Source organism: Nannospalax galili, unplaced genomic scaffold, assembly GCF_000622305.1.
Source record: "Nannospalax galili isolate Female #2095 unplaced genomic scaffold, S.galili_v1.0 scaffold1711, whole genome shotgun sequence".
NCBI lineage: Eukaryota > Metazoa > Chordata > Mammalia > Rodentia > Spalacidae > Nannospalax > Nannospalax galili.
The window spans coordinates 247278-261110 of record NW_008330347.1 but is presented as its reverse complement, the minus strand read 5'-3'; the positions used below and the strand labels follow the sequence as shown (position 1 = coordinate 261110).

The 13833-nt window shown below is 43.8% G+C and overlaps 1 protein-coding gene across 1 annotated transcript in view; it reads right to left on the bottom strand.

Annotated features, from left to right (window-relative positions):
* Slc6a13 (solute carrier family 6 member 13) overlaps nt 1–13833 on the bottom strand; it is a 51646-nt gene that overhangs the window by 36424 nt on the left and 1389 nt on the right. Inside the window, exon 2 of the mRNA XM_008847086.2 lies at nt 10555–10761. Within this exon, the coding sequence (XP_008845308.1) occupies nt 10555–10756 (202 nt within the window). The 5' untranslated portion in view covers nt 10757–10761. The remainder of the gene's footprint in view (nt 1–10554; nt 10762–13833) is intronic.

Sequence of the window (13833 nt, the reverse complement as noted above, 5' to 3'; positions counted from 1 at the left end):
GTGTGTGTGTGTGTGCGTGCGTGTGTGCGTGCGTGTATGTGTGTGTGTGTGTGTGTGTGTGTGTGTGTGTGTGTGTGTAGGCCAGAGGACAGCCTCAGGTGTCAGTCTTCACACATTATTCACTTTTTTTTTGAGACAGTATCTCACTAGCCTGGAACTCACCAAATAGGTTAAGACGGGGTGACCATCAAGTCTCAGAAATTCAACTGTCTCTGCCTCCCCAGCGCTGGGCTTCACCACCATGCCCAGATTTTTTGCTGTGGGTTTGAACTCAGGTCTCATGCTTGCAAAACAAGCACTTTATTGTCTGAGCTGTCTCCCTGCCCCACTAAAGAAGTCTTAATTATAAAGAATGAACTACTGACAAGCAAGCAAAATAATTATGCCGAGAGAAAGAAGCAGGAAAAGAAAATACATAGTTCACGATCCACTTACATAAAATTAAAAGACATTCAGATGGTGCATGGTGACATAAAAGAGCTCCGTAGTTACAGTGGGATACAGTAGCAAGGGCTGAGGGAGGAAGAAGGAATTACGAGGGACAGGAATGATTGGTTCATTATCTTGACTGTGACAGCAGTTTCGTGAATCAAAAGGCAAAAACTTGTATATTTTAAATATGTGCAATTAATTGGAAGTTAATGGGAAATAGAGCTCTCTAGTTTTTTTTTTTTTTTCATATCTCTGGTTTGTAGTCATACCTGCAATTCAAGCACTAAAGGAGTACTCCATTACCTAAAAGCCAAGAAATAAAGGTTGTAAACAGCTCAGCCTAATAGATTTCATAAAGCAACCCAGGTTTGTAGGGTAGGCTTTTCCTGCCCTGTAGCCAGTACGAGTGGTCTCTGTGGAGATCTCTAAATTATTCCTGAAAGTCACCAGTTCAGTCCAAGCCCTATGTTATACTACCTGCTCTTTCTCAATAGACCAAGCCAATGTTTAACCCATGGTCAGCTCTGCCCCTGAGCACCAAGTTTGGCTGCCACAGGAGCAAAGTCCACACTTGCCAAGAGGATCTACTACCCTAGATGTTGGAAAGGGTCAGGGATGGATATCAAGAGGGACCCAAGTGCAGCCCAGAGCATCCTGAGGGGCCCTTTTCCCCTTTGGTCCCCCAGTCATCACCATTAAAAGATTGAGTTGGGACTCAGCATGAGGACACATGTCAGCAGTCAGGAGGCTGCGGAAGGAAGATTCTATGTGTAAGGCCAGTCTGAACTACTACCTTATGGAAAGAGGAAGGGACAAGGGAGAGGAAAGTTACCCATTCCCTCATATCACCCATGTAAGTCTCTGTCAAAATTCTAAAATGTGCTGGTCACTTCCCATACGATGGGAAAGACCACACTCCATCCTAGGAAAGAGTCCTAAGCTGGCTTCCCCTCTCAAAGGGGGCATACTCTAATGTTCCAGCTATTATGAGCAGCAGAAATCAGAGCATACATGATAAGATATGTGCTACAGTGAATCTTAGCCTGACCAATACTGGGAACTATGTAACTTGCTAAAAATGGTAATAGATTGTCATGGGCTACTAAAATAACTATTACTATGAAATAAAGTGTTTCTCACAAGAGATCCTGGAGAGCCAAAATAATCCTGAGAGAAAGGAATGAGGCTGAAAGTCTCAGCATATCTGATTTCAAGCTATATTTCAGAGCCACAGTAACAAAAACAGAGACATAGACCAATGTATAGAATACAGAACCCAGTTATAAAGCCACATAGCTATAGTCATCTTGTTTTAAAATAAATATGTCCAATATATGTGTGTATATATATATATATGAGAAAAGATAGTCTGACGGCTTTTTTTTTTGGTCTTTTTGAGACAGGGTCTCCCTGTAGCCCCAGCTGGCCTGGAACTCACTATGTTGATCAGGCTGGCCTTGAACTCACAAGGATTCAACCACCTCTGCCTCCCAATTGCTGGGCTTAAAGGCATGCACCGCCATGCCCGGTAAAAAGACAGCCTTTTCAAGAAATGGTGCCGGAAAATCGCATGGAAAAGAACGAAACTAGAGCTTTATCTCTCATCATAGGGGAAATAATTCAAGATGTAGGCATAGGCAAGGATCCAGGAAATAATGCCAACAATTGACAAATGGAACCTAACGAAATTAAAAGGCTCTGTACAGCAAAGGAAACGGTTGAGTAATGAGACAGAAAAAAATTGCTAGTAGTATATTTGGCAATGTATTAATATCTAGATATACAAAGGACTAAAAATACTAAACAAGAAATCAAACAACATGAATAACTGGGACAGTAAAGTGAACAGACAGTTCTCAAAACATGAAATCTAAATGGCAAATAAACAGTTGAAAAAAACCTTTCAACTTCCTAACCATCAGAGAAATGCAAATCAAAATTACACTGAGATCCCAACTTACCCCAATCAGAATGGCAATCATTAAGAAAACAAATAATAACAAATGCTGTTGACAACGCGGATGAAGGAAGACCTTATACACTGCTAGTGGAAATTTAACTAGTCGAGCCACAGTCACAATTAATACAGTTTCTCAAAAAAAATTAGCAATAAATCTTCCATGTGACTTATCTATACCTCTCTTGGGTATTTAGCCAAAGGACTGCAAGTCAATGTATCACTCAGATACTTGAGCATAAACGTTTATTGCAGTTAGTCATGATAGCTAACTTATGGAACCAACTTAGTGCCCAACATCAGAAGAATGAATTCTAAAAATGTAGGGGGCTGGAGAGATGGCTCAGCAGTTAAGAACACTGGCTGTTCTTGCAGAAGACCCTGGTTCGAATCCCAGTACCCACATGGCAGCTAACAACTGTCCGTAACTCCAGTTCCAGGGGATACAACAGCCTTTTCTGTCCTCCATGGACATTGCACGACACATAAAAGTAATAAATAAAAAAATTTTAATGTAATATGTATAGATACACAATGGAATTTTTTCAGCCATAAGAAAGATCTAAGTTCTATCATTTTCAGGAAAATAATAGAACTGGAGATAATCATATTAAGGGGATTAAGCTAGGGCCAGAAAAATACACACAGTTTTGGTTCTCGCTCATTTGTAGTTCTTAGATTTTGAATGTAGACACATAAAATTATGTATGTATACACAATATTAAGATAGAAGAGAAACTTTCTAGGGAAACAAAAGAGACTCACGGGAAGAAGGAGAGAGTACATGGTTCTGGGGGCGCGGGAATATGCCTAACATATAATACACACATGTATAAAAACGTCTTTATGAAACATAGTATCATGTACAATAAATACAGGCAATGGAAAATTTAATATTTTTATTTAGTATTTTTATTTTATGTGTATGAGTGTATTGCCTTCATGTATGTGAGTGCACCCATGTCATGCAATGCTGTGGAGGTAAGAAGAGGGCTGGAGTTAAGGACGGTTTGTAGCTTCCATGTGAGTGCTGGGAATCGAACCCAGGTCCTCTGCAAGAGCAGTCAGTGCTCTTAACCACTGAGCCATCTCTCCAGCCCCAGGCAATGGAAAATTTAAAAACTAAAGACCAGGAAGTACAAAAAAGGAAGGAAAACACTTCCCATTTTGCTTTTAGTAGGTATAAACCTCATAGCTAAAGGTTTCTCATGATTTCATCTCGTCCTCTTTAGACTAGAATCCCTAGGTTTCTCCCTCTTTATAACCTAGAGATGAGATTAATTTTGTTTCTGCCCATCCTCTCAAACACACCTATTCCTAAGGGATCCATGTTGTGGTATACTCTGCTGTGGCTTCACATGGAGACTCCAGATCAGCTATTCTGACAGGAGATCTCACCTGAAGACTCAGTTTCTGAAGCACCGAGGATTTAGATATATGAGGACTGAGGAGAATAACAGAATTGTGGAAGGGTTAGGAGGAAGAGAGTGCCCATTTTCACCTACGGTAGTCTTCACGGTGTGCTGACACAAAACTGCAGATTCTTGGCATGGGTGTCCTCTGCCACTGGTTTCAGCAACTCAGACTTAGAAATTGACTGAAAATGGTTGATAATCAGGTTTTATCTAAGCCAAGATGGTCAAGCAAGTAGTTGAAATTCTCCTAGCCAAACTGAATGGTACTGTGGAAATCCCCTACCACCTGCTCTTGGGTGGTCCAGAGGCTCCTTCTGCCCATGACTGGAGCTTATACTGGACAGGCCCAGGTGAAAGGTTATATTTATCTTCCCACAGGAAACCTAGGGTGGAAGAGAGTGAGAAATAGTTTGCATCTTCAGCAACTTCTCCAGCTCAGGGACTCATTCATGACTGCTGGACTTGTGCACATGCTCCTGCTACGAGCCCAGGGACCTACTCACTTCCACCCAGGAAAAAGAATGCAGAAAGATGTGCTTTCTGCCTCACTGACAGGAGTCTTAGCAATGACCTGTGTTTATGATTTCCAGTTCTCTCTCCATGTTCCTCATTATCTTAAACCCACTCCCACCAGTCTTTGCTCTGGTGAAACCACTCTTAACCAGACCACTGATGACTTCTGTACTGCTGAACCCAACAACCAAAGCCCATCCATCACTTTTGCAGTCTCTCTGCAGGCTTTGATGCAGTTACTCTCTCTTCCTCCCTGATGTGATCCTCTGGTTGACTTTCCAGAATACTTCACTCTCTTAGTTTTCAATCAACTCCACTAGTTTTTATTTCTCTGTCTCCTTTGCAGATCCCTCCTCTTTTCTCACACACTCTGTCCTCTCTGTCTCTGTCTCTCTCTGTCTCTCTCTGTCTCTTGCTGTCTCTCTTCTCTGTCTCTCTCTCTGACTCTGTCTCTCTCTATCTCTATATCTCTATCTCTATCTCTATCTCATAGCCTTACTATGTGGCCTAGGCTAGCCTTGAACTCACACTCCAGGCTCCATTTCCCAAGTGCTGAGATTACAGATATGAATCATCATGCCAAATTTTCTCTTTTCTAATACTCTCAAATGTGTATCTCCAGCCAGATCTCTCATACAGACTCCGAACTCACAGAAAGCACTGGACGGATGACAAATCCTCTTGCATGTGATAGATACCTCAGTTCAGCATTCCCCAAATTCACGTGCTTATTTTTCTCTTCAAATCTGCTCTTCTCACATCCTTTTGTCTCTCCGGAAATGACAACTCTTTTCTTCCTCAGGTTAAAAGTCTTCAGTAGATGGGGTAGCTGTGGTAGTGAGAGCCAGCGCTCAGATTCCGTGTATCTCACAGAGACTCCAGTCTGAGGTGTGCTGAGTGCTGAGAATCTCATTTGGCTGGCAGCCAGGGTCCAGAGAGCTAGAGAGGCCTCAGCTGAAGTCTTGAAACATTTGGAATTAGCATATGCGGGCAGAGTCAACAGTTGTGAGAGAAGGGCATTTTTTGAGTTACTTTTCTGTTGTGATAAAATACCCTGACAAAAGTAACTTAAGGAAGGAGTGGTGCATTTTGGCTCATAAGGCAAGTCAGGGCAGCAGGAATTTGAAGCTGTTTTGTCAACTTTGCATCCATAGTAAAGAAGAGGAAATGAATGAATGAATGAATGAATGAATGAATGAATTGAATGAGTGAATGAATGAATTGAATGAGTGAGTGAATGAATGAATGCCTGTGCTAAGCGCCCTTTCTCCTTTTGATACAGTCTAGGACCCAAATCCAAAGAATGGTGCCTCCCTCCTTTAGGATGGCTCTTACTACCTCAATTAAACTAATAGGTAATCTCTCACAGGCATGCCCCAAAGCTAACCTAATCTAAAATTTTATTGCACATATTTATTTGTGTGTATATGTTGGGGGGGTGCCTATGCACAGTGCACATGTGAAAGTCAGAGGACAACTTTGAGGAGTCAGTTCTCCCCTTCTACCATGTGAGTTCCAGGAATTGAACTCAGGTCATCAGGCTAGGCAGCAGGAGCCTTTGCCCTCTGCTGAGCCACCTCACCAGTCCCTAACCTAATTTCAAAAATCCCTCACAGGTATGCCTGGAGGCTTGTCTTCTGGATGATTCCAAATCCTGTCAGATTGACCATCAGCACTAGCCATCACAAGAACCAAGGATGAATCCAGAATTTTTAGATTTATAACTGGTCTATCCTTACTCCCCTATAATTCTCAAGACAACAGCTAGAAAGAGTATCTTCAAGTGTAAGATCTTGCCACTCCTGCATAAAATCCTGCTCTGATTCTTCAAGACACTGGAGGAAAAACTGACATCTTACAGTGACCAACAAGACCCTACCTAGGCTGAACCCATGTTGTATAACTCCAAATTTAAACATTCCCTCCTAGAGGGAGAAGGGAGACTCACAAGACTCAATAAGCCCAAGAAACTTGTAGGAATCACAAGGCTCTTCTCTAAGGTGGTACAAGCAGTAAACAGTTGCTGAGGAACAAGAGCCTCTTTGATGGGACTGTCAACAAGCTGGCTTGGGAATCCCACGGTGCAGCTCTGTGTATGCTGGGGAGGGCTTTTTAGTGATGCAGCTGCCCCAAGTCACCCAGGATCCTATAAATAACCCCAATAAAATCACTGCCTCACTTGCTAGCCTTGGATGAAATAGTTTCTTTGGACTGTTGGTGCCCTATCTATGGTGAGTAGATGTTGGTTCACATCTCGCCAAGAAAGGGCATTCATCAGTGACTTTTCCATTTACTTCTCTGACTGTACTTTCTAATTCTCTTCCTGCTCCAGACTCACAGGCTTCCTTGATGCTCCTCAAAAAAAGTCAGGGCTGGAGAGTTGGCTCATTGGTTCGAAGCACTGGCTACTCTTGAAAAGGAACCAGATTCATTCCCCAGAACCCACATAACAGCTAACAACATTCTGTAATTCCAGTTCCAGGGGATTTGACATCCTCTTCTGGTCTCTGCAGACATTACATGCAGGTAATCACACACATGCAGGCAAAATATGCATACGCATGAAATCTTTTAAAAATACATTTTAGAAAAGCAAGTTGGCTTCTTGCTTGGAACCTCTTAACCTTTGTTTCCTCTGCCTGCAACACTTTCACTTTTGAGTATCCACATGACCAACCTTCTCACTCCTGGCAAGCCTTCACTCAAATGTTCTCAATGGAGCTCACCCTGATTTCTCTTTTTAAAACTGTCATGGGAGCTGGAAAGATGGTTCAGTGGTTAAGAGCACTGGCTGCTCTTGCAGAGGACCCTGGTTCGATTGCCAACATCCACATGGAGGTTAACAACCACCTGTAACTCCAGTTCCGGGGAATCCAACACCCTCTTCTAACTTCCTCAGGCATTACACGACACAGGTGTACTTACATACATGCAGGCAATACACTCATATACTTAAAATAAAAATAATAAATAGAATATTTTAAAACACTGTCACAGCATATGCCCTGTTCCTGATCCGTTTTGGTCAGCTCCACTGGTCCTTTTCCATAGCATCCGTTAGCTTCTAGTAGATTGTCTAATTTACTTACATACTCCTCATCTCCCTCCTCTAGAACACAGGCCCACAGGGATAGGACATTGATTTAATGTATTCACAAATGTATTCCAACCACCTAGAATAATTCTTGGCCTTAGCAGGGTGCCCAGTATTTATACTGGATAACACATAGTCAGTTACATTGACTACGAGCTGATACAAGTGACAAAACTGGCCACTCTAGGAAGCCTTCAGGCTGATGCAGACGGTGAACCACAGGTTCTGGCCAGCAGAGAGGGTATTTACCTAGAAGGTAATTGAGGTGGGTATCCCTCCCAACCACCTTCCTAAAAATCCTATTCGTAGCTTCTGATTTTTGGTAGACTTCATATCAAAATTGTTCAGCACTCTCTTAGCTTCCCTAGTTGTCAACTATAGTCTTCACCTGTTGGCCCATTCTTTTATCTGTTCTCTTCAGCTCTTCCCCGGCTGCAGGGCTGTAGAAATCACTTTGAATTAGATCTGCTGAGTATTAAAGCTGAAAGAAACCAAAGAAGACATCACTCCTGATTCCAGTTGGAATTAAAAGTATACTTTAAGGAACTTCTTCACCTCTGATATAGTCACTGAGAAAATGTATTACTAATATAAGCTCTTACCTTACCCTTCCCTTCCCCTATTCCAAGCACAAAAATGGCTGTGTAAAGGTGCAGACTTAGAGAAAAGATTCAGAAGCAGGTTAGTGGAGTACATTACTGAACACTGTACCTCACAGGAGTATACCAGCATCCTTCTCTGGGACCTATTCAAAGCATTACTGTCATCCCTTGGGGCCTAAGCCGCAATCCGAGAGCCATGGATTAAAATAAAATCACTATGCCGAGGGAAAGGAGTAGAATCATTCTAAGTGGTCTCTGTTCTCTGCACCCTCCTTTCCCAAGTCAGCAGCCAAAAGTCCCCTCAATATGAGACATCAGTTTCTCCTATAGCAAAAAGGTGACAAAATGAATGGCCCAGCCTATTCTCTGTAGGAGCTTGCTTTCCTTGGGATGAACTGCTGAAAACACAGAAAGAAAAAGAAAAAGAAGAGACCTGGCTTCCCCTAATACATATCCTTGATCAGTCTTTAGCAAAGGAGTCTTTTCATTAATTTACTAAGTGGCCCCAGATGACCGATGCCCTTCAAAGCAAAGTTGGGCATTTGCCTCCAGTTCCAAAGTCCTTCAGAACACATGCCCCACCCCCAGCTGTTGTCATCCATCAGCAATTAGAGAGGCAGCATGCTAAGTCCTCAGTTACATCAAGGGCTGAAATTGTGGGTGGTGGCATGGGATTAAAGAACTTCCCTATATCTCAGGACCCCTAAAAATGTCTTATCTGTCGCTCGAGATCAGCATGCTTGAGGGGGGTTCTCTCCAGAGGGAGAAGGTCTCAGCAGCCACTTCCTGCTTCCACACCCATACCCTGGCACCCACATAGAAAACAAGGCTCATGGGACTTTCCTTCCTGTGTGCATGTTTCTATATAAGACAGAGCCTACACAAATTATGAGGCAGCTCTGGGGCACAGCTCAGACCCAGACATTGCCAGGCAAATAAAAAACAGCATGAGTGTAGCACCCAGCGCTCCTGCCTCTGCTCCCCTTTACTGGCCCTTCTTCACCCCCAAGTGGTTTTGCACTAAGCCTAGAAATCACTGCCTCCCACATCAAGCCATTCTTGCTAATTCCTAGGACAACCCTTACCCAATTCCAGAGAGGCTTGCGGAAAGCTGCCTGCCTCCTAATCTTTCTGCCACATGAGGAGCTAAGCTGGTTACTAAGCTCCAGATAGGGAGTCCTAATGTTTGTCCCCTGAGCCAGCCTCATCCCTCCACCTAATTCTCTAAAGGGAAGGTGCTCAGGCCCAGATTCCTCAACAAACATGGAAGTGTCTAGGGGGAGATAGAAGAGCTCCTTCCTTCCCTCACAATGCAGGTTGAGCAAAGTCCTGTGATTTCAGGACACTAGCCAGGAATTCCTAGGGAGAAAGAACATGTTACCTCATTCCCATTCCTCTGGGGGAAAACACAAGTTAACTTCCAACCCCAGAGTCAGTCTCCAGTTTCCACAAACCCAAGAACAACACACGATGGGTCAAGAGGATCTCTCTTTCGTTCTCTCCCAAACCCCCTCCCACCTCCACCCTATGCCCCTCACTTCAAAACCAATAGGATACTTGAACTTGATGGGTTTGGAGGCATCTGCTGCTCCCCTGCAAATGGGTAGGTGTGTATTAGAGTGTCTTTCTCTCAACATTGTCCCTGGTGCCCTACCTCTGCATTCTGTATTCCTCCAGCCCAGGACACAGCCTCACCACAAAACCAGACCCATAATCTCCAATCCCTGTAGGCTTTCCCCATCAACAAAATACCTTCTTAAAACACAGGTCAGCCCAAGCCCCTTCAATATCTGAGGACTCTGTTCAAGACTTCCCACAGCAATGTGTAGATTCCCTAAAAGTGGATTCATGCCAACAGTTACCACCAGCAGAGTTACCTGGGGATGGAGGGGTGGGGGATAGGAAGGGCTGGAATAAAAGGAAGCTAATAATGACTTAGTAAAGAGGCAGAGTTAATGCTTTCCCCTGCATGCACACAGAGCAGGAGAATTTTAAAGGGAAAGCCACGAGGGTCAAAGCTTATAATACCAGCAAGAGTTAAGAAACAGATGACATTGGAAACGTCATGGTGCCAGCTGAGTTGGGGGCTTAGACTGAGGAAGCTCAAGAGTTCAGAAGAGTTTGGTATCAGCAGTATTGTCACTATAGCAACTATTTATTAAGCACCTCACATATGACATTGCCAGTCCTTACAAACACTTGGAAAGATGGGTATTACTATCTTGATTTCCAGGAGCTGCAATTGGGATTCTGGGAGTTTCAGACACTTTGCCAAGATTACACAAACAGTAAGCAATGGAGCCAGAATCCAAGCTCTGATCCATCTGGATCCAGGCCTGGACTCAGCCACAACATAGCAAGGGCTCTAAGACACTCAGGCTTCCCTGGGTCTCAGTCTCCTGCAAAGTGACCTTAGTGACTTCTCAAGCTCCTTTAACTCCAGCATTCTATGCTTCTACGGGGCTTCCCAGGGGCCAGGAAGTGTAGCAGACAGAAGCATTCTCCTTCCAGAGATAACTGGGGTGGCACAGTGACTCTCACCTCCTCCATTCTTGTAGCAGAGATAAGGAAACCTCCAGACGTTGCCTAAGCCAACGATCTCTCCTGCCACTGACAGCACAAACTCCATCTTGTTGCTCCAGTGCCCCCGCTCCAGGGTGCCGTCTTCCTCCACCTTTTCCGTGACTGGACACACTGGTTTTGTCTCTCCATTACTGGTTGTACCTAAGACCCTGCTATCCATCCCACCTGGAAAACAAGTGGGGTGCTCTGTTACTGTTGGGAAATCCCAAATGGAATGCCCCCTCCCTTCAGAAAACTCCCAAGAGAATACACGTCCTGGAAAAGGGTGACTTCCTCTCTGTCTGCAGACCCACATCCCCCTTAGCATCTCTCAGTAAAGCTGGGGACAGCTCCTGAGACTGCGTGCTCCTCTTTCAATCAGAAAGAAATCATCGACACTGACAGACTTTGCCTCCAAGACCCATGTTCTCTTGAGTTTGCATAGCCTATGGGTTGTCTGTGCTTTCCCTGCCTCTCCACAACCAGCTGTGATGTATTAACAAATTTTTTTATGTGCCGGGACCATTGAGAGGACAGCAGCTGACAAATTCTCAAAGCACTGATTTCCCCTGCAGGAACTTCCCTAAAGAAACAGCCATGATCATGGGTATAAGATCTGGCACTGAGGATGTTCATTGTTTATAACAGCAAAAAATTAGAAAAAGATCAGGAGGTCACAAGATCTATATCTGAGTGTGGACTTTACCATGCAGCTGTAAATGTGGGGGGCAACTCTTCTGTAAATAAACCCCTACCCTATGCTCTGCTATAATAATAATAATAATAATAATAATAATAATAATATAAATAAAATACTTTTAATTAGAAAAAGAATATGTTTAAAAATGGGAGGGCACTGGAAAGATGGTTCAGTGGTTAAGAGCTCTAGTTGCTCTTGCAGAGGCCCTGGGTTCAGTTCCCGACACCCACATGGTTGGCTGACAATCATCCCTAACTCCAGTTCCAGGGGATCCAATGCCCTCCTCTGACCTCTGTGGGCACTGCACAACATGGGTACACTTACGTGCATGCAGGCAATACACTCATACTCTTAAAATAAAAATAATAAATAAAATTTTTTTCACTTTTTTTGAGCTTTTTAAATTTCATACATTTCCCACTCAAATCCAAACCCTCTCCCCCATCCATGCCTCCTCCTATGTCCCCACCAAACCCTATGCACTCTGCCATACATGCTGAGTCCTATTCATTCAGGTGTTTGTACCCAAATGCTGTTCAGTGTAAATGTGTCCACTGGAGTCTAGTCAGCCCATCCAGTGGTTGTATGTAAGTCATACTTTCCCTCACCCAACAGCAATTAGTCTCAAATAGTTCTCAATCTAGTGCTGGCCCCTATTTCTCACCTCCCCTTTGGGCCTTTGTTTAACTGAGCTGGGATGGGTCCCATGCTCAATGCCACAGCTGCCACAGCCTCACATGAGCAAGCCTCCAGTGGCCTGGAGGCCTCCACTTCCCTGTGTTCATGAACCAGCCATGGCTCTTACAGTCTTTCCGCCTCCTCTTCCACAATGGTCCCTGAGCGGTGGATGGGTGAGTTTCCATATAGGAGTCCCATCCTACATTCTACAGTCTCTTATTCTCTAAAACTTGGCCAGTTGTGGCCTTCTGTGTGCATCACACTCTGATGTACATGGAAGCCTCACTGGTGAGAATTGAGAGGTTTATTAGCCCTCTACCTATTATTCCACTATGTTCTATGAGCGTTAGGTAGAAAAAGTAGGGGTAATCGGCAGGGAGGAGAGGAGGGAGGGACATGCGAGGGACCATGGTGGGGGGGTGGACATCAGGAAAGATGGTGGAGGTCAGGAGGTATTTGGGGGAGGGTGGGGATAATGGGGGCACTGTGATAAGGGAAGGAGGGAGGAGGGTAGCCAGATAGGAGAGAAAAGAGTGAAGACGAATGGATCTCGGGGGTCTGGGAAACCCAGAGGGAAAAGTGATGCTTTAGAAACCCTATGAGAAACGCACATAGAGTGTCTGAATATTAATGCATGTGTATACCTGGGAGCTGCATGCCAGGGAATGCAGTGCTAGACAGAAGAGACCTCCCTTAGAGTGACAAGCATGTCATACAGCACTCATCAAAGAAGCTTCTTTATGCAACAGATGGAGGCTACTGCAGAATTGCACATCTGGTCAGGCACAGAGAACATATGCCTGGGAGTGCCCAGTACTAGGTGACACATCTGCTGTTCAATCTCTACAACTAAGGCTCATAAAATATTTTTTTAATGGGAGGTATGTTAATAAGCTATAGCAGATAAACAATGAACTTCTCCAGAACCATTAAAAATTATGTGACAGAAAGAAGTACATTGAAACAAAAGGGTGTTCGTGAAAACAGAAAGTAAAAACACGAACCCATCAGGCTTGACAAATATTTCACAAAGTCTTTACATGCATTGAAAGATTAGGACTTACACCAAGGTATTTCTTCTTAATGGCTGCATTACAGGAATATATTCCTTACCTATGTTTACTTGGAAGAACATGTTTTATGAGGGAGGCTGATACAACCAGTGACTGGACAAGGCGAAATGACTGCTCCAAGCATTAATTTCTCACTCCTCCATTTGTTATAGAAATCAACATAAGAAAAAGACTCCTCTCTCTCGCTCTCCCTCCCTCCCTCCCTCTCTCTCTCCCTCCCTTCCCCCCTCTCCTCCCCTCTCCCTTTGGTGATGACAAGCATAGCAATCTGCTACGAAGAGATGATGACATGAAATCAAGAATGCCTTAGTTCTCAACTTCCCACCTCCAGAAATGCTCTATTCTAGATAGCTACTGAGACCAAGGAAAAATTCCAGTGGGGTTCAAATTTAGTGAGCAAATACTATGGACTTAGCATTTTACACACATTCATTTTGTTTAATTCTTACTCCAACCCTATTGCTGTTGAAAAATGAATGTACATAAAGTACCTGAAGCCGCCATTCAGGGTAAATAAAGTCACTGTTGCCACATATGTAGTAAACGGCCATGCACAGTGAGACTTGAACCCAGCATGCTGCTGTCAAAAGGGCATGGGCCATGGAGTCAGGCAAGCCTGATTCTGACCTTAGTTGTTTCTAGCGCTACTGCCTGACCTTGCTTCCTGTTCTTCAGATTTACATCAAGTTAGTCACATCACTGCCTTTATTTCTCACCAGGCAACTGTCTTCCACCAACTCCCCCTGTTTTATACAGTGGCCCCCTTTTCTTTTGGGTTTAGTTTTTATATTATTTTATTTATTTATT